Source organism: Rhincodon typus, chromosome 13 (genome assembly GCF_021869965.1).
Source record: "Rhincodon typus isolate 14 chromosome 13, sRhiTyp1.1, whole genome shotgun sequence".
Taxonomy (NCBI): domain Eukaryota; kingdom Metazoa; phylum Chordata; class Chondrichthyes; order Orectolobiformes; family Rhincodontidae; genus Rhincodon; species Rhincodon typus.
Genome location: NC_063344.1, coordinates 67930353 through 67952084, shown reverse-complemented (window position 1 = coordinate 67952084; position 21732 = coordinate 67930353). Strand labels below are relative to the sequence as shown.

At 43.2% G+C, this 21732-nt stretch overlaps 1 protein-coding gene across 1 annotated transcript in view; it reads right to left on the bottom strand.

Annotated features, from left to right (window-relative positions):
• LOC109911464 (anoctamin-7) overlaps positions 1–21732 on the bottom strand; it is a 102863-nt gene that overhangs the window by 7800 nt on the left and 73331 nt on the right. The window contains exons 18-22 of the mRNA XM_020510779.2: positions 21484–21581; positions 18288–18424; positions 14259–14464; positions 11453–11595; positions 9918–10008 (exon numbers count right to left, since the gene is read on the bottom strand). Coding sequence (XP_020366368.2) covers positions 9918–10008; positions 11453–11595; positions 14259–14464; positions 18288–18424; positions 21484–21581 — 675 coding nt within the window. The remainder of the gene's footprint in view (positions 1–9917; positions 10009–11452; positions 11596–14258; positions 14465–18287; positions 18425–21483; positions 21582–21732) is intronic.

Sequence of the window (21732 nt, the reverse complement as noted above, 5' to 3'; positions counted from 1 at the left end):
CAGATACAATATTACACATTAACAGATGTGCAGGTGAACATCTGTTTAATGTGGGAGGTTTTCTTGGGCCCTGGGATGGAGGTTAGAGGGGAGGTGTAGGGGCAGGTGTAGCACTTCCTGCGGTTGCAGGGAAAGGTGCCGGGGGTAGTGGGGCTAGTGGGGAGTGTAGGGCGGACGAGGGAGTCGTGGAGAGAGCAGTCCCTCCGGAAGGCAGATAAGGGTGGGGAGGGAAATATATCCTTCGTAGTGGAGTCAGATTGCATGTGGCGGAAGTGGCGGACAATGATGCGTTGAATCTGGAGGTTAATGGGGTGATAATGGGGTGACACCTCCCAGTCGAGAACCACTTCAACTCCCCCTCCCACTCACTGGACGACATGTCCATCCTCAGCCTCCTCCAGTGCCACAATGATGCCACCTGGAAACTGGAGGAGCAGCACCTCATATTCCACCTTGGGAGCCTATAGTCCAATGGTCTCAATGTGGACTTTACCAGTTTCAAAATCTCCCCACCCTGATCTCATCCCAAGACCAGCCCCTCTCATCCCCACCTCTTTGACCTGTCCGTGTTCCCTTGCACCTACCTGCCCCTCCCTCCTCACTGACCAACCCCCACCCCCACTTCCTACCCACACTCACCTTTACTGGCTTCATCCCCGCCTCCTGGACCTGTCCATCTTCACTCCCACCTATCCGCTCCACTATCTACCTGCTATCACCACCCTCCCCCTCTCTCTATTTATTTCAGAGCCCCCTTCCCCTCCCCCATTTCTGAAGAAGGGTCCAGACCCGAAACGTCAGCTTTCCTGCTCCTCTGATGCTGCCTGGCTGTTGTGTTCCTCCAGCTCCACACCTTGTTATCTCAGACTCCAGCATCGGCAGTTGCTACTATCTCTCAGTTCCAGAATGTGCTGTTCTAACAAACCGTCTCAGAAACCATTCTCTTGTACTGTCACTCTAGTCCCACTACTCCACTGTCGCAACATAAAAATAAACAACAAATTTCTGGTTACTGAGATGGCCAATTAAATACTGCATTGATATCAGTTTTAAACTAAAAATTAAATAAAACTTTTGATCCCTGAATCTGACGGCAAGAAACTATAGACAGTTGTGAACACAGCCCAGTCCATCACACAAGACAACCTCCCATCCCTCCTATCCCATCCATAGATCAAGTCCATTTACACTTCTCACTGCCTCAGGAAGGCAGCGAACATCATCAAAGACCCCTCCCACCCTGTTATAATCTCTTCCAACCTCTTCTGTCGGGCAGAAGATACAAAAGTTTAAACACAAGTAATAACAGATTCAAGAACAGCTTCTTCCCTGCTATAATCAGACTTCTGAATGGCGTGCTCAAATTTCAAATCTAATCTTGATCTTGTTCTTTGTGCATCTGCTCTGTGGCTATAATATTATATTCATCGCTCTTTTACCCTAATGCACTTTGTGTGGTTTGATCTGCCTGTACTGCACACAAAACAAAATTTTTCACTGTACCTAGGTATATGTGACAATAATAAATCAAATCAAAAAACTCAGGAAAAGGTGGAGAGGTGGTTCTGTTAATTAATGATGGTATTAGCACAATAGAGAGGGGTAAAAACCAAAGTTCAGGAAACAAGACTATGGAAACAGTTTGGGTAGAGATAAGGAATGATAAAGGCAAAAAATCACTTGTGGGAGTAATGTATTAAGAGTAACGCACATGGTTGGGTGGTGCATAAAGGAAGAGATAATGGGAATTTCTCAGATAAGCTCAGTGGTAATCATGAGCAATTTTAATCCACATGTAGATTGTCAATGTCAGATGGACAATGGTGGCCTAGATGAAGAGTTTACAGATTGTTTCTACGATTGTTTGTTAGAAAAGCACATTCTGAAGCTGATAAGGGAACAGCCTATACAAGACCTGGTGTTGTGTAATGAAACAGGATTAATTAATGATCTCAGAATGAAGGGACACCTAGATCACAGTGACCATAATATAACTGAATATTATGTTCGATTTGGGGGAGAGAGTAGTGGGTCTAAGCATGGTATTTAAATAAGGGCAATTATAAGTGCACAAAAACAGAGCCTTCTGAGTGAGTAAATTAGGGTAAAGGAAAGGTCGCAGAATCAGAGATGCTGAATGAGGCTATTCGGACCATTGAACCTGTAGTAGTGCCCTCACCTAGCGCCAAACACCTGCCTTTTCCCCATACCCTTGCCAAACAATTATCCAATGTCCCTCTTGAATGCCTCATTTCCAGCAATGCATTTAATACAGAGATGAGGCATTTTCTTTCCTCTCACAGGGTAATCTGTCTTTGGAATTCTCTCCTTAAAACGTTAGCGGAGGCAGAGTTAATATTTTTAAGATGGAGGCAAATAGAATCTTTTAATCAAGGAGGTGAAAGGTTATCAGCAGTAGGCAGGAATGTAGATCCAATCAAATCAGCCATAATCATATTGGTCTTTCTCCTACTGCTAATTCATACATAAGAACCAGGTTTCTTTAAATTCAAAATTATTGGTTTATTACAAAATAAAATTTATTGAATGAAGATGCAAAACTACTAACGCAAGAAAACAATCCAGGTATCACCAAGAAACTTCAAATAAATTTCAATTTTCCCACAATCCTTCAAATTGGACGTGAGGAATGTTGGTCATGATCCAATTGAATCGCAGAGAGAACTCAAGGGGCCAAATGGCCTACTAACATTCCTATTTCTTAAGGTCTTACGTAATTCCTCAAAAAGAAATCATTACTTCAACATCTCCCTTTTTTATTGCTTAGATAATTCAGATAAAGTTACATTCTTGGCATAGCATCAGGGATATTCTATCGTTCTTTTTCTGGCAATGTGAACAATTTTTAAGTGATAAAGTGCATCAGCAAACTCCATCCCAATAATGTGGCAATTTGTTTTTTGAAATGTTCTCTAAAAGCTAGAGGGTTTAGATCAATCTATGCCAACGTTTCCATGCAGCTCAAAATGTTTCAGAGCCAGTAGCAATCCCAAAGTTTCTTCTCCTGTTTCTTTTGGCATCAATTTAGCTTTTATTAAAAAAATGAATCCCGCTGGCTCCCCAGGCCCGACCCGTTTTATATCATGTGATGAGGAAAGTTAATGGCATGCTGGCCATCATAGCAAGAGGATTTGAGTATCGGAGTAAAGATGTCTTGCTGCAGTTATACGGGGCCTTGATGAGACCACACCTTGAGTACATTCTCGCTATTGAGGGAGTCCCAGTGAACTTTCACTAGACTGATTCCCAGGATAGCAGGACTGACATATGAAGAAAGATTGGATTGACTGGGCTTGTACTCATTGGAATTTAAGAAGATTGAGGGGGGGATCTCATAGAAACATACAAAATTCCTGATGGGACTGGACAGGCTAGATGTGGGAAGAATGTTTCTGATGGTGGGGAAGTGCAGAACTAGGGGTCACAGTCTAAGAATAAGGATGAAGCCATTCATGGACTGAGATGAGGAAGAATTTCTTCCCTCAGAGAGTTGTGAACCTGTGGAATTCTCTCCCACAGGAAGCTGTTGGGGGTAGTTTGTGAGATTTATTCAAGAGGGAGCTGGATGTGGCCCTTGCGGCTGAGGGAATCACGAGGCCTGGAGAGAAAGAGGAAGCAGGATACTAAAATTGTATGATCAGCCATGATCATATTGAATGGTGGTGCAGGCTCGAAGGGCCGAACAGACTACTCCTGCATCTATTTTCTATGTTTCTATAACAGAACCACCTCCACCCCCCAAATCTGAAACAGCAATTGCTTTCTTGAAGAGTTTAGTGCAATTTGGTGAAGCTAATCTGGGTTTATTGATCAAAATGGCTTTCAAAAACTGCTCAAAAGATGCCTAGCACCCTCCTGACCACACTACCTTGGCTTTCTTTTGGATAAAACCCATGCGAAGCAGCTATAGACCTGAAATGTGATACACACATGCAACTGAAACCATGCCTCCCAAAAATCCAATTACATTCCATGTGGTTTTAGGAGCAGTGATCTCCACTAATGTTTATACTGTCACTGCTCTTGGCAACACTTGTCCTTGCTCTGCTAATGCCCAAGTCTATTATTAATACATTTGCAAATTCACTTTTGACAAGGTTTATCACCAAACCAACCAACTGTAAATTCTTAAATAAAGCTTCTAATTGTACCATGTGGTCTTTGAAGTGTCCCTGTATACAGTACATCATCAAGATAAATTACACAATTAGATACACTGACTAACTCTTGATTCATCGGTTTCTGGAAAGTCACAAGAGCATTGTTTAGCCTGAATGGCATCAGTCAGCAATGGAAACCATTGTTCTGGTTGTAGACATGAGAGCGCAGTACCTACTAACCTCCCTAATAGCTCAGTGTCAGCTAACTGGACAGCATGAGACTCAATTTGGGAATTGTCCAGATGTTTGTTTGCCTCTTTTTCACTATCCCTTTGATCCTCATATGTCATGATTCCTGACATATCTGCATTTGTTTGTCCGCCTCCTGGTGGTGGTACTGCTTCAACATGTTGATGTGACACAGCAGAATTTATTTTTCTGGTGATCTGAGTGTAAATTTACTAATTCTTTTGACCGCCCTAGCTGGACCTCTGAACTGTAAAGGCAGTAAGACTGACACTTTCTCCTCAGGTTGAAATGTTTGAGATATAACATGTTTATTGGCACAGTTCTTCATGGTGTTTGGTGATGCCGTAAGGTGTTCATGAGCTACATGGTAGGCTCCTGTGAACTGCTCCTGGAACATGGATACATTGTCTAACCTAGAGGATCCATCCCTCAGTCCTAAAAGTTTTGATTAGTTTCTGAAAAGCTCATATCTCGTGTCCAGAAACTATTTCAAGAGGACTAAACCTGACTTATTGGGTGAGACTTAAAGTGAAAAACAACAGAAATTCCAGTCCTTTGTCCCAGTCATAAGAACAGTTATGACAGGACATCCTGAACGTTATTTTCAGGGTTTAACGCTCTCTTTCTCACACTTCTTGTTTCTGTGTGTGACGTGTTGAAGACTTCAACTTGTGGTATACCCAAATGAGTCATAATTTGCTGAGAAAGTTTGGATGTAAAATGGGAACATTGATGTGACTGGATCTCCACTGGTAATCTCTATCAAGTGAAGAACTGTGTTAACTCTTCTACCCCTACCTTAGCAGGGATTGTTTTTAAAAAAAATGGCCTCTGGGAATGGTCCAGCCATGTCCATAATAGCTAGAAATTAAAACTGAAAGTGATAGAGAAACTCAGCATCTGCAGAGAGAGAAACAGAGTTAATTGATATTAAGGATGTACTAGTGTCAAGTTTTTGTTTTCAGTAAACATCCCATGCCTCTTACTAATACCCAGTTAATTGGTTCACCAAAAATGGGTATGGGAATTAAAGGTGCCATTCTTATTGCATATTCCAGGTTTCCTACAAACCGGTACAGATGGCATGTATTACAAGCCTGTGTACCATGTCCTTGTGAAGACCTGACCAGTAAAAATGTTGACTCACACACATTTGGGTCTTTGGATTCCTGAGCATCTTGCATAGCAGATTCGTGGCCTGTCCTCTCTTGATGATATTTGGGGGGCAGTGCCTGGTGACCAGTGAACCACTGTGTACTCTTCATTCATCGGTCTGTGAGGAAGTCTCCACTTCCTCATCAGATCCCATTTTTCATATCAGAGCATTCCCCACTCCTGAACTCTTTCTGTCTCGGTTTAAGTTCGAGTTCATTGTGCTACTTAATGCTGAATTGGTTTGATGAGCCTCAATCAGCGAAGACTCAATGATCATTTCCTTTAGATTACCCAAATCCTTAAAGAAAACTTCAAATATCTGCTCCTGGTACTAATTTTACCTCCACCAACATGACTTGTTATTGTCCAGGTCAGTACACAAAAGGGGAAGATTCCTGGAATCTTTTCCTGTAACTGCTCCACCTCCTTGATCCCACTCAGCCTTTCTGTGACTACTAGAGAAGCTGTTAGCTTCATTCCTATGAAATCATTTCAAAGGAATGGGTCAACTCCCTCTACAGGTTAACTATGGACAAGTCCTATAGGTACCATTTGGGGCATGAGGATTCATTCTAGCTGCAGCTGATACACAGTTATGGGTACATGATCCCCACCAATACTGCTTACTAAAACCTTGACATTCCTGACACTCTCTAGTGGAAAAGTCTTCCCTCCCCCACTAAAAGAATTTGGGTGGCTCTTGTTCCTCCAAGTGTAACTGTAGCTTTACTTGCCTCACCTGAGAAGAAGGTTGTTACTTGTTCTTCTGAAAATTTCTTACAAGTCACATAATTTCTAGGAACGCTCGTTTCTAAAGAAAAAAGTTCCAATGTCCATAATGACCTTTTTGATAACATCTTTTCAAGAAATCAATCCAGGTATCTCCACAAAAGGTTGAAATAAATTCATTTTTTTGTCATCCTTCAAAACGTACGTCCTCAAAAAATATTAGATAAGGAGCGTCTCCATTACAGTCTACAGAGAATGCTGGAGAAACTCAGCAGGTCTGGCAAATCTGTGGCAAGAGAAACAGAGTTAATGTTTTGAGTCTAAAAATGACTCTTCCTTTTGATCCTGGAGAAAAGTCATACCCAAAGTGAAACACTAACTCTGTGTCTTTCTCTCTCTCCACAGATGCAGCCAGACCTGCTGAGCTTCTCCAGCAATTTCTGTTTTTATTTCAGATCTCCAGCATCCGCAGTATTTTGCTTTTGTGTCGGCCAGGTGGGAGGTGCTGGCTCAGGTATCAGCAGTGGCCAGGACATCAGGGGAATTTGCCTTTTTAGGAAAGTGGAAAAAGCCAAGGGATTCCTCATGCCCATTTAAATAGGGAGTCAAGTAATTTGGTTTAACATCCCACCTGAGAGTGAGCACTTCAAACAGGGCTGCAACCCACTGCATACCCCCATGTCCTGTTCTGGGGCTCAAACTCTTGTCTTTTTGACTGAGAAGCAAGAAAGCAAAGGTGTCTTCTCCCATTCCACCACAATCATGCAATATTCCAATTTTAATCACTCCTTCACACTCTCACACAATGAAATCATTCAGCCAATCCGATCTTCCTCTCTACATAACCCACACGGTCCAATTCAACATTCCCATTCAGCTCCTCACACCCGCTAATGTTCCTCACTTCCAGCAATGCTGTTAAATTCATTATTCTGCTTTGACAGTTTCTGGCAGAGATCCTAACTGACATGAGCTTGGCAAGAATGTTTCGCTTACCACTTATTCAGTGCGATCTACCAGTTTGCCCACTCCGCTGGTCACTGTTCTCACATCAGCCCTCAAGTCCTGATCATTTTTGTGCACCTTTTAATTAATGAGTAACCCCTTTTAATGAATCCAACTCCTTTTCACTTGGACTTTCGGCCATCTCTATCCACATGGTAAGCAGTCGGGGAGAAACACTATTCCCCTCTGAGAATTAATTCCAGGCTGCACTGTTTGGAGGCCAACGAGATGCTCCAATAACTAACATCCAACAAAGTTGTATCTGATGAGGCAGGAGCTGGGGAGTTGCTCTCCATTGTCTGGGCTCTGATGATACAGTGTGATCCAATAGGGGGCAGTGTTACTCAATGTAAAGCCAACTCCAGCTGAAGCACTGTTAAGAGCTAAACTGACCGCACACTGTAACAATACTGTACATGTCCTAATCTCACAGATAGTTTCACAGAGGGACAGCACAAAACTTATTTGGACTGTGATGGAGGTGCATTTAGGTTTTAAACCGGTGCCAAGTGATCCAGTTTGAGTTTAGTTACTGGGTATATTGTGTAGTGGAAATCCTGCTTGTACTGGAAGGGTTCAGACTGTGTTTGTAGATCTCGATGTCACTCCCATAGCGGGAAACAATAAAAACGGAAGTGGTGTAAAGTAGGTTGCTGATTCACAATTACCTACTGTACACCACCATAGGTTTGCTCACCATGCTGCCTGATCATAGAGTCAAACAACTTTCACGGATGGAAAGAGGCCCTTCAGCCCATCGTATCTGTGCCAATCACCAAACTCCTATCTAGTCTAATCCCATTTTGCAGCACTTGCAGCCTTGTATACCTTGCTGTTTCAAGTTCTAATCTAAATCGTTCTCAAAGGTTTTGAAGATTCCTGCCTTTCAGGCTGTGTGTTCCAAAAACCCACCACCCTCTGACTGAAAAGATTTTTTTCCTCAGATCCCCTCTAAACCTCCTGCTTCTCACTTTACTTACTTACTAAGGAAGAACAAAAGCCTACTTATCTACCCTATCAATGCTCTCTCATAACTTTGTACACCTCAATCAGGTCTCCCCTCAGCCATCTCTGCTGTAAGGAAAACAAACCCCAGCCCATCTAATCTCCCTTCATAGCTGAATCACTCCAGACCAGGCAACATCCTGGTGAATCTCCTCTAGGAATCTCCCTGCTAGGGAAACTGCATCCTTCCTAAAGTGTGGGGACCAGAACTGCACACAGTTATGCAACTCCAATTACTGATTTACTTCTGCGTGCGTCAGCATCACTGGTTATCATCTGTATTCCATTCACAGTCAGCATTGTTAACAATGCAGATAATCTGTTTCAATGATGTTGATTGAGGGATGGATGTTGGTACTTAGGAGAGCTCCCCTACTTCTCTATGAAATGGTGCATTGGGATCCTTTCCAGCTGGCTGAAGTTTAACATGTGATCGGATCTGAAAGACAGTGCAGCGCGCTCTGGATTGTCAGCTGTAGCTATTAAATGCTCAAGCCAGGCGGTGGGACTTGGTCGTGGGACCCTGCAGTTCAGATGTGACAGTACTACTCACTGCACCACGCCTGATACAAACTATGGGGTCTCTATTCATACTGACCTCACTGACTGTAGTGGCGTGAAAAGGTAATGAAACACAGACAAAGTATTGAGCCCTGACAACTAGTCAGGCCACAGCTAGAATATGATCATAGAATCCCTACAGTGTGGAAGCAGGCCATTCAGCCCATTGAATCCACACCGACCCTCCGAAAAGCATCCCACTCAGACCCACGCCCTCTACCCTATCCCTGTAACCCTGCATTCCCCATGGTTGACCCACCTAGCCTGCGTGTCCCTGGCCACTACCAGGCAATTTAGCACAACCAATCTATCTAACCTTGGAGCTTGGAGGAAACCCACACAGACACGGGGAAAACGTGCAAACTCCACACACAGTCACCCAAGGCTGGAATTGAACCCGGGTCCCTGGTGCTATGAGGCACCGTGCCATCCTGGTCACCTCGCTTCAGGAAGGATGTATATGAGGGTCCTTGGGAGAATGCAGAGGAGATTAACCAGAGTTGGTGCATGAGGAGGGCTTTAGTTAAATAGCAAGGTCACAGACGCTGGGCTTACTCTCCTGGGAGCAAGGAGATGCATTAGGGATCTTATCAAAATGTTAAGACAAATTTGGATAAGGTCAACAAAGAAAAACAACTCCCATTGGCTGATTGGGACACAGATTCTTAAAGTTTTGGGTCAGAGATGGGGGTGAAATGTGAGGAACGTGGAGACAGGGGCAAAGAATCATCTTAAAAGGAAGTTGGATGGAAATCTGAGGGAAATAAACTTGCAGGGCCATGGGGAGCGAGCGGGGGAATGAGACTGGAATGTTCTGCAGAGTCAACATAGAGTTAATGGGCTAAATGTCCTCATTCTGTACCGTTATGGCTCTTTGAATTTAAATACCATTTCTCTCCCATCCCCTTTTGTGGATGAGATTAAATCTTCAAAAGTAAAATTAAGATTCTGAGCTGTCTGAAACATTTAGATGGTCAATTCTTAAATGTACATCTTCAAAGCGCTCCTTCACGTAAGGATGATATCACAGAGCAATGGCCTTGTTCAAAACATCGATTACATTCCCCATGTGACTCAATCAAACCAACTCACCTCAAACATAAAGACAAATGCCAGACGAATTGCCAACAGTTTCCAGTATGTCAGACTAAAATCACCACTGGGATCCCTGAAATCCCTGTACCTGTAAATTAGCAAGCACATACACATTATGGGTTGGCAACTACTTTAGGCAAACTGTCAACTGCATTATTCCTGTGTTCCACTTGTGCCAGGAGCCCACCATCTACAAGGCACCAATCAGGAGTGTGTTGGAATATGCCCCACTCGCCTGGATAAGGGCAATTCCAACAAGACTCACAAAGCTCAACACTGTCCAGGACAAAGCAGCCCTCAGTTGACTGGCAACACATCCACCACCTTGAACATTCATTTCCTACCCCATCGATACAGATGTGTGGACCATCTACAAGATGCACAGCATCAACTCACCAAGGCTCCTTTGACAGCACCACCCAAATCCTACAATTGCTACCATCTGGAAGGATAAGAGCAGCAGATGTAAGGGAACACCACCCCTGTAAGTTCCCCTCTAAGTCACACATAACCCTGAGAGTCTAGGGGTTGGGGGCCGGGGGGTGAGTACGAGTGCCTTTCTGGATCCAGGACCTTGTATGAAGAACCTCTGCAATTGGGCACATCTCCACGAATTCTGCAGCTCCCCTCTCCCACCATTCCCACCGCTGGTCCCGATACCTCTGATAGCCCAGCCCTCCTGTGCAGCAGGTTCATGATTGCTAAGAGGATCAAAGGTCATGGGGAGAAGGCGGGAGAATGGGGTTGAGAAACCTATCAGCCATGATCAAATGGCGGAGCAGATGGGCCGAACAGTCTAATTCTGCTCCTCCGTCTTGTAGTGTTAACAGGAGCTGCACTATGACTGTTACCTGAAGTAGGTAGACCCACTAAAAGATACGGCGCTCATATTGGAAGTGGTAGAAGTTGCCATGCAAGGTGGAAATGGTGACCCAATGGCTTTAGCTGCTCATTTGGAGAGTTCTAGCCTTTCTGCTGTGTCTGAGGCTGGAGAGCTGGGGTCCACCAAACAGAGCTGAGAAACCAGGTTTAGGTCGGGAAACAGACGTTAGACCCTCCCACACAACTTCCTTTGGGTCAAAATTCAGTTTCTGGAGCCAACACCAACCAGCATTTAATCTCCTCTCACAGCTCATACACTGTATCCCTATAATGGAGCCATTCGATCTACTAAATGCAGTCCTAATTATTAAGACCATAAGATTTAGGAACAGATGTAGGCCATTCAGCCCATCAAGTCTTCTCCGCCATTCAACGGCCAATCTGAAATCCTCAACCCACTTTCCTCTTGCTGGTCCCCTTACTGCTTAAATATCTGTCTCAGCCTTGAATAGTCTCCAAGGATTAAGCAAAGCCCCATCTGGCTTGTTGTATACTTGCCTTTGAGATAACACCCAGCTCCATTCTCTACCCCAGCTGCACAGCAATTACTTATTCCAGCAGAGTATTTGGAACAGCTCAGAGCCAGTTTTGTGTTTGAGGCGCCCATGTTGTGATCTCTCTTTAGGTTCCTCACTCTTTCTGTGTCCTACCTGCACATGGTCTTGTTCTGCTGGTTGAATCTGGTGGGTGAATGGGCCAAGCTGAAGTTGATGTAGCCAGTCAGATTACTCTGGTGTACATACTGGTAGTATTGACGAGGCAGAAAGTCTGAGGTGAACGCGATCAGGAATGCCTGTGGGAGGGGAGTAAGTTGTATGTGACTGTGGCACTCACCACAAGGTCAGTTTATCGAGCAGCTGGTAACACATATTAGGCTCCATTATCCCAATGAGATGCCCCAAGGAGCTGCAGTTGGGCTGATTACCCAATAAAAATCGGCACATAGCAAAATATTGGGTTGGGTCAACAGAAGCTTGTCAAAGAGACAGGATTTAAGGAGAGTCCTGAGGGACAGTTTTGGCGAAGAGGATGGGATTTAGGGAGAGAATTTGGGAGCTGATGGCTTAGCTGTCAATGGTGCTCTAATGACAGCCAGAGACACGTGATCCAGGGGCATGCGATCCAGGGACACGCGATCCAGGGACACCCGATCCAGGGGCATGCGATCCAGGGACACCCGATCCAGGGACACGCGATCCAGGGACACACAATCCAGGGGCACGCGATCCAGGGACACGCGATCCAGGGACACGCGATCCAGGGACACGCGATCCGGGGACACGTGATCCGGGGACACGCGATCCGGGGACACGTGGCCTAGGGACACATGATCCAGAGACATGTGATTTGGGGACATGCGACCCAGGGACACATGATCCAGTGATATGCGATCTAGGGCACACATGATCTAGTGATACAATCCAGAGACACGAGATCCAGGGACACACAATCAGGGGACACACAACCTGGGGACACACGATCCAGAGACAAATGATCCAGGAAATGTGATCCAGAGACATGTGAACTGGGATATGTGATCCAGATACACATGATCCAGGGACACTTGACCCAGGGACACATAAAATACAGATTTGGAGGAACGCTGAGATCCCGAGGGAAGGATTACGTGGCAGTTGACGTTTCTTTTAGGCTGGTGGGCATGCAACAATTAAAAATCTCCTGTGAACTGATTGCCCCTTTAAGCCCTTGCACATGTGAGTGAAAAGTGGTCAAAGACATTGGCTTCAATCTTCCCAACATTAAACTGAAGGAAATTTTGATTTAGCCAGAACTGAAAGTTGGAGAAACAGAAGAGGTGGGAGCATTGGGACAGGTGGTGATGTAATAGAGTCGACTGTTGACTGTGTACATGTGGAATGCAATGCCGAATTGTTGCTGGGGTCAGGGGTGGGTGGCAGCAGGTAGAAGAGAAACAGCCAGGGACCAAGCACTGAGGGTGCAGGAGTGGGTGACAGATGTCATTGCATTTAACTCTCTGGCTGGAGGATGAGACTGGAACTTGGCAAGGCAGGGGTGGCGATGGCCTAGTTTGATTAACAACACTGGATTGTTAATCCAGAGACCAAGGTAACATTCTGGGGACCCAGGTTCAAATCCCGCTAGGGTGGAATTTGAATTCAATAAAATATCTGGAATTAAAAATCTAACAATGGCCATGAATCCATTATCGATTGTTGGAAAAACCCATCTGGTTCACTAATGTCCTTATGGAAGGAAACTGCCATCCTTACCTGGTCTGGCCTACATGTGACTCCAGACCCACAGCAATGTGGTTGACTCTTAACAATTAGGGAAGGGCAATAAATGCTGCCTAGCCAGTGATGCCCTCATCCTGTGAATGATTAAAGGAGGGAAAAAAAGACTCACCAGCTGGATAATGGAGGAGGGAAATCAGAGGCAGATGGTGATCAAAGGTGTCAAAGGCTGAAAACAGATCAATAAAGAGGGATAGTTGGTAAGAGTCACACTCTACGAGGATGTTCCTGGAATTTGATTTGAAGTTAGATCCTATTAATGCTGGTTAGAGAGGAGGAATTCTGGAATTGTGGGAAAGCTGGGTGTGGATTTGGGAGGTCCTGACTTGCTCGAGCAGGGGAGAGGCAAGTTGGAGAAGACAGACGGTTGCAAATGTAGATGCTAAAGGTGTTTTATATTAGGTAGAGAGTTGGCTGTGATAAATTTAAAAGGGAGTATCTGAGGAGAGTGAAGGGAGACATTCACTTTTTGGAGTCTTAATGGAAACGAAGACATGTCGCTGAGGTTTTTCATCCAAGAAAACCAAATTTCAAACTATCAATTTTCTATTGGAGGGGAAAGGGTGCTGATAATTTAACAAGTTGAATCTTGATTGGCCGAGGTACTGCCAATGGGGTCTCTAAGCCCCTGAGCCCTGATAGAAGGACTGCAATGTCTACCTTTTTAGCCTAATTTCTTATTTTCCTAACTTATACTATGTATATCTGTAATGTAGTGTAACTTTTTTCTTTATTTTCTCTTTCTTTGCACCTAAGATTTGTACCTAGGGATTCTGTACCTAAGATGGTACCATGTGCTGGATACACTGCACACTTTTCATTGTATTTGTGTTCTTTTGTAACTTGAGTAGAGGTGACCATAAACGTAATTCTAATTCTGAGCGATTCAAAAATGTACTTTTTCTTTTTGTGTGCAGAGAATGTGCCCTTACCAATGAAAGTATGCACCTTTGTTTTGAATGAAGTAAAGACATATCTGGACTGTTAGAGCATGTTAGTGATGGCAAATTTCTTTCCTTAAAGGGCATTGGTGAACCTGGTGGACTTTAAGCTTCATTGTCTGTATTACTGAGACTAGTTTTTAATTCTAGATTTATCAATTTAAAAAAAACCCTGCGATTGAAAGCTAGTCTAAGTAAGACCATTGTCAATTGTCGGAGAAAGGTGCCAGGATACTCACATTACTTAATATAGCGAACATGGTGATGGTTTCCAGAATGTTGAACCAGATCCCGATCTCCTGAGCTCTCTCCACGACTGGCCGCCTGTACTCAGACACAAACTTGTTGGCATCCAGGCGAATTTCTACCCAGTTATTGAGCAGGGCGAATAAAGGAGCCAATGGGCAGGCAGCAACAAAGATGGTGATGAATCCGAACTGCAGGACTGAACGTTGAGAGACGGTGACCATAATCGTTAGAATGTGCCTTGGAAATTAAGGAACCAAGTTGCATTTGCAAAGCACCTTTCACCTCCTCTGGATCCCCTAAATTGCCTCACAAGTTGTCCGCCATGTTTGCCTACAGGACAATAGTAATGGAGGCAAAGGCAACACCCATTTCATTGCAAATAAAGTAAATGCCCAGTTAATCTCTTTTCATTAGTGTTGCTTTAGGGATAATTGTTGGTCAGGACCGTGAGAGACTTAGTCAACTGGATACTCATACAATCTCAAATGGACCAACTATTGGGAATGAAGGGGTTTCTTTTCTGGTGCATTAATCAGTAATGGTGCTGTCAATGCAATTGGATCAAATTGGTGTACTACCTCCTCAGGGTAGTTAAGGATGGAGTAATCTTCAGGGAATATCAAAGCACACGCTTGAATCAGAACTGAACTAGAACTGAACCCATTATTAGAAATGGTCACTTCATTGAGAAAGAGCTGGCATTGACACAATGACACTCAGGTTCCAAAGTGCTTCACAATCAACAAATAATTGTACCTACTGTCATTGTCTTTTTCTTTGGTCAAATAATGCAGCCAACTGGTACATAGCAAGCTCTTATAAATAGCCAGAAAGATCAGTGAACCTTGTTGTCAGGATTTGCTACCCTGTTTCTATGTCAACAGTGGAATGTGGCATGCCAGGCAAGTCCCAAGCTCCCAATCAATGCTTCCTGATCCTGACATGGCAGGTTAGTGGAGAATGGAAAGAGAAGGAATCCACTTGCCTGTTTTCCCACAAACCGTTATGTTAAAAATGATTAGTTTTACGTTCTTGTCAGTGAATATTCAGAAGTTTTATTAAACATAATTATATCCAGATGATGGGAAGAGAAGGCATCTTCTAGAACCTTCATTTCCCACTTCCATGTGGTCAGACATACTTCCTTGTGTACATATTCATTTTTTTAATAAAGGTATAACTGAGAAGAACAGTTCTAAAGAAGTGAACCTGGAATTGAAACACTAACTCTGTTTCTCTCTCCGCAGACTTGTTGAGTTTCTCCAGCAATTTCTGTTTTTATTATGAAGTCATAGAGTCGTGCAGCATGGAAGCAGACCCTTCAGTCCAACCAGTCCATGCTGAACATAATCCCAAACTAAACTGGTCCCACCTGCCTGCTCCTGTCTGATATCCTTCCAAACCTTTCCTATTCATGTACTTATCTAAGCTTCTTTCAAATGTTGTAGTTGTACCCACATCCACCACTTCCTCAGGAAGTTCATTCACATGAGAACCATCCTCTGTGTAAAAAAAAAAATTGCCCCTCATGTCGTTTTTAAACCTCTCTCCTCTCACATTAAAAATGTGCCCCCTGGTCTTGAAATCCCCCATGTTAGGGAAAAGACACTTAGCATTAACTCTATCTATACCCCTCATGATTTTATAAACTTCGATATGCTCCTGTGAAAAAAGTTAAAAAAGGTTATCACTTAACTCGCCTTCTCTCGCCAAGTTCTTTTACAGCACCCCTTTCAACTATTTACATTTTATCATGAGCTTTTTACTGTTTATTCCCAGTTCATCTTCCCTCTTGCAAGTATCTTTCAGGCAAGGCATTAATTTCCACAAGTGTTCTTTGCTGTCTTGGAGGACCTGTACTATATATGTGCTCCCTGATTGCTATCCAGGAAGGTGAACACAGGAGTGGAATGGGATGGCAGGGTTGTCTGCAAACAGGAACATTTCTGGAACTCCATACAGAAAGTAAAAGTGTGATTAAGCTTTGGTCTTCTGACCCAAGATCTCTCAAGAAGTTGCTGTTTCGCACAGTGGTCTGTAACCTGGAGGGCAAATTGATTTTCTCCCCCTGTATTTCTGAGGCTTTTTTTTTCAGAGGTTGACTCTCCGTCACCAACAACAGCTTGTTTCTCCACGGTAGTCTTCTAACTTCGATAAAGAGATTTGCTTTGTCTCCCTCTTCTGATTTTCTTCTTGAAACGAATGATCAGCATGTACGAACTATTGCAGAATGGTTTCCTCAGCTAATAGTTCACAGTGATTTTGCAGCTCCTCCATCAACGTATCTCTTCGTTGTGTCAATTGCATGAGAATATTGGTTGTCTTTGCAGAGGACTTTTAGAAATCTTCTACAATCTGTCCTTTTCCATTCCCTGGGGTTTGATAGCAATGTGTAATGATAAGTGTTGGGTCAGCATGATCCAATTTGGACCTAAACATATTCTTCTCCCAAGACAGATTTTATTTGCTAAATTTGTTGAACCAAAACTTCTACCAAGGTAAATAGTCCTGTGTAGCATCTACTTCTTGAGAAGTTGCAGACTGCAGTGTCTGTTTTAAAATTTCCTTGCTGTAGATTGAAAACTGCTGTTGCACACATGGCATTCAGCGTTGCCTGCTGGGAAGGGTTGATGTTGATATGGAGGACCCCTGGCACAACCTGGACAAGAAACAATGGCGGAGGCAGTGCCCTCTTCCCCTTGTGGCTGCTGCCTTCCTGATGCACACAAATCCCTTGGCAGAATTTGAATTCAATAAATATCCGGAAATAAGAATCTAATGTTTACCATGAATCCATTGTCGATTGTCAGAAATGTTCACTAATGTCCTTTAGGGAAGGAAACTGTCATCCTAACCTGGTCTGGCCTACATGTGACTCCAGACACACAGAAATGTGGTTGATTCTGAAATGCCCTCTGGGCAATTAGGGATGGGGCAATAAATGCTGGTATAGCCAGCAATGCCCTCATCCCATGAATGAATAAAGGAATAAGCTGTGGGTTAGTCATGGGAAATGCAGGGTTACAGGGAGAGGGTAACAGGGTACGTCTGAGTGGGATGCTCTTTGGAAGGTTGGTATGGTCTCAATGGGCTGAATGGCCTGCTTCCACACAGTAGGGATTCTATGAACTGGGGCATTTAATGCTGGCCTTGCCAGCAACATCCACATCCAATAGAAGAATTTCAATGACATTCAACTTTGTTCTAATGGTTTCGTTTATTTTATTTTACTTTCATTTCTTTTGCCAATGAACTTCCCTTTAATAGATAAACCAAAATCTGTAGCATTGCGTGAGGCCATTTCATTGCAGCAAAACAAATAAAATTATGATCTATCAAGCCAGGTTCCTCTCTGGGATCTAACTTGTGCCGTAATAATGTCAGCTGGGATCCTAACACTGTGAAAACATTTCTCCTAATGTCTCTTTTGCTGATTACTTTAAATCTGCACTCTCTCGTATTTAATCATGTCGTAAGTGGAAACAGCTTCTCCCTCCCTATTCTGTCCTGAACCTTCCTGATTTTGAATATAACTATTTGCTTCCCTGCCTCCAAAGAAAACAGTCCCAAATTCTCCAAGTGATCCAAGTAACTGAAGCTCCTCAGCTCTGGAACGATTTCTGTGAATTTTCAGTCTCTCTAATGTCTGCACATTCTTCCTAAAGTGTGGTGTCCAGAACCACACACAATACTCTAGTCGATACCTAACCAGTGCTTCATATGACATTTGACATAATCTTTTTGGTTTTGTATTTTATGCCCGTATTAATAAAGCCCAAGATACTCTTATATGTATTTAATGTCGTTCAACCTGTCCCGTCATCCTTTATGATTTATACATATTTACACGTAAGTGCCCCATTCCTGCATTTATTTTAGAGTTGCATCCTTTATTTTATATTGTCTTCCATGTTCTTTCTACCAGAATAAATCATTTCACATTTCCACGAGGTTTCCTTTCTCTTAAAAGATAAACCATGCTCTGTTAGCACCTGTTAGTGTTATAGAGAGCTACGTACCCATCTCAAGATACTCATCAAAGAGTCCCTCATAGACCAATTGTTCATAATCCCTCTCCCAGGGCTTTTGGACTGGAATGGACTTCTCTTTCGCTGCACCCTTCAGTTTCCGCTTCTGCCACCAATATTTCAACTTCCTGTTTAATGAGAAACACAACAGTATCCAAAGTTAAGCATCCAAATGAATGCTACCTCAAAGTCAGACCTGAGGAGGTACTTCTTCTGACTTCGTGAAATGTTTGCTGCTTTTATTTATGGCTTCCGCACATCACAAGTTTCCATCGAGACAACAATGCACCTTGACAAAGATGTATCTAAGATGAATACGCATCAACAATGTAGCTCGGGTGCATGATCAATGGTCATTGATCCATTGAGGGTACATGGTCAAAGCCTACTGCCCATGAACAAGGCACTAAGTTTAGAGGTTAACAGGTTGGCACAATGGAAGGAACAAGGTAAGCTGTTACTAAGGGTATCCTTCATTCTTCAGCTCAAAGCAATGCCTTTGGAATGTGGTAAACCCATGCACAGAATAAATGGGAGTGTTACAATAAACTGTCCTGCAGTCCACCCTTTCTGTTCACTACTTGTTGCATTCAGTTCACAGATAAGAACATTAAAAAATCAGGCCAGGAGTAGGCCATTCAGCTCTTTGAGTCCGATCTGCCATTCCATTAAATCGTAGCTGATTTTCTAGTTCATCATCATTTTCCTGCACTCTTCCTCTATCTTTTAAATCTGAAGCTTTTGGTGGGGGGGGGGGGCGGTGGGTGGTTTCTTGGATTCCTTGTGCCAGGAGGCAGTCACATCTCTTAGGATGGGGTTTGCTGATGTGGTTTGTGGTCAGGGACAGGAGAGCATGCACGAGGCAAGTAAGGGTGGGGGGAACCCACAACCACCACTTCCTCTGAAATTCATGCCACACATAAACCACTCTCTTTGTAGCAAAATTGCCCCTCATGTCTTTTTTAAATCTTTCTCCTCTCACCTTAAAAATATGCCCCTTGTCTTGAAATCCCACACCTGAGGGAAAAGACACTTGCCATTCACCAAGTCTATACCCCTCATGATTTTATAAACCTCTATAAGATCACCTCTCAACCTCCTATGCTCCAATGAAAAGACTCCCAGCTTATCCAGTCTCTCCTTATAACTCCAATCCTCCAAACCCGGCAATCTCCTGGTAAATCTCTTCTGAACCCTCTCCAGCTTAATAATATCCTTCGTATAGCAGGGCGACCAGAACTGGACACTGTAATACAGTAGAGCCCTCACTGATACCTTGTACAACCTCAACATGACATCCAAACTCCTACACTCAAAGGTCTGAGCAATGAAGGTAAGTGTGCTAAATGCCTTCCTAACCATCGTATCTATATGTGATGCAAACTTCAAAGAATTATGTTAGATATTAGATAATAATATTAAATATTATATTTTTGCTTCTATCATTCAAAACCACTCGCAATAAAGGCCAAAATACAATTTGCCTTCTTTAATCAAAGTGATAACTTTCAATGATTGATAAACAAGGATACCCATGTCTCTTTGAAATTCACACTTCCTAGCCTCTCACCACATTCTCTGTATTTCTGTTTTCCCCACTAAAGTGAATAAGTTCACATTCGTTCACTTTATATTCCATCTGCCAATTGTTGCCCATCCACTGAACCTCTCCAAATCCTCTTGAAGTGTCTTTGAATCGTTCTCACACTCCAACCTAGTTTTGTGTCATCTGCAACCTTAGAGTTATTGTATTTAGTCCCCACATTCGTATCATTGATGTAGGTGGCAAATAGTTGGGGCTCAAGCATCAGTCTTTGCGATAACCCATTAGTCACGGCCTGCCAACCTAAAAATGACCCGTTTATTCCTAATCTCTGTATTGCCTCTGTGAACCAATTCTCAATCCACGATAGTATATAGCCCCATGTACTCTAATTTTATTTACCAACCTCTTTTGTGGGACAATATCAGAAGTATTCTGAAAATCTAAATATACCACATCGACTGGTTCCCCCTTACCTATTCCACTAGCTTCATCCTCAAAAAAAATTCCAACAGGTTTGTCAAACTTGATGCCTCTTTCTCAAACTAAACACTGATTCTTCCAAATCCAAGCATTACTTTCTGCATGTCCTGTTATCACACCCTTTATTATAGATTCAAGCATTATCCATACAATTGAAGTCAGACTAATGGATCTGTAGTTCCCCATGTTCTCTGTTAAGTAGTGAGGTTACATTGCTACCTTACAATATTCTGGGACACATGTTAATGACTCAAGCAGATAGCACAGCCTGTGGGACCTTCAATATTTGATCACGCATGAAAACACAAGTTTAATCTGGTACTCAGTTCAGTTTCGATTAAGTTTTGACTATTTCGGTGAGTTAGCAAGATGCATTCCTATATTTGGAGGGAGATTGGGTGAAGTGGGAGAGGGAAATACAACAGTTGGTGGGAGATAATTGGAAACATGTCTGGGAGGATTTTGTAGCCTTGCTCTCTGGAGTACTATTGACATGGGGCCTAGAAGAAATCAAGGGATGGTGTGGAGAAAGATGATTGTTTATATCCACAAATCCAGAATGATTTACAGCCAGTAAATTCATTCATGGGGGAGGATGAAACATCAAGAGGAAATGGAAGGTCAGGTCTTACATAGAAGCCCAGCAACAGACCATTCAGCCCACCAGATCCATGCTGGCATTAATGCTTCACACATGAATAGGAAGTGTTTAGAGGGATTTAGGCCAAATGCTGGCAAATGGGACTAGATTAATTTAGGATATCAGGTCGGCATAGTTGAGTTGGACCAAAGGGTCTGTTTCCGAGCTGTACAGCTCTATGACATTATGCCTCCTCCTGTTCTATTTACCTGTAAATGTAACTGAAATTTGAAACTCTCAATAAAAAATAAAATCAAAGCGCTAGACTTTTGTTGGGCAAAGCTAGTGAGTGCTACAGAACCAAAGTAGGCACATAAAGTTAAGTGTCAAGCATTTGAGCTGTCAAACATAGTTCAGGGGCTGAATGGCCTACACCTGATCCTATCTCACCTTAGCTATAACTTCAGCTCATGACCACTTGTATTAAAAATTGTAAATGTTCATGGCCAGCAAACAGATACCTTCATTATTTTGAGTTGAATAGATTTTATTTAAAAGTTCATATTGAATCGGATACTCACGGGATGACAAATTCCTGTGTATTGTTGATGATTTGCTTTCCAACCATGATGATTAGCAGTTCCTGAGCTAATTCAATAAGGCAGCCACCAGCGCCACACTGCAAACAGAAAACAGCAGCTGGTAATCCATTGTAGATATTTTTTACCAGCCTGTTGTGGGTCCTGTCTGGAGCTGATGGGGCTTGAGTCTGGGCCTTCTGGCCCAGCGATACAGACAGTACCACTACACCTCAAGAGGCCCAATAACCT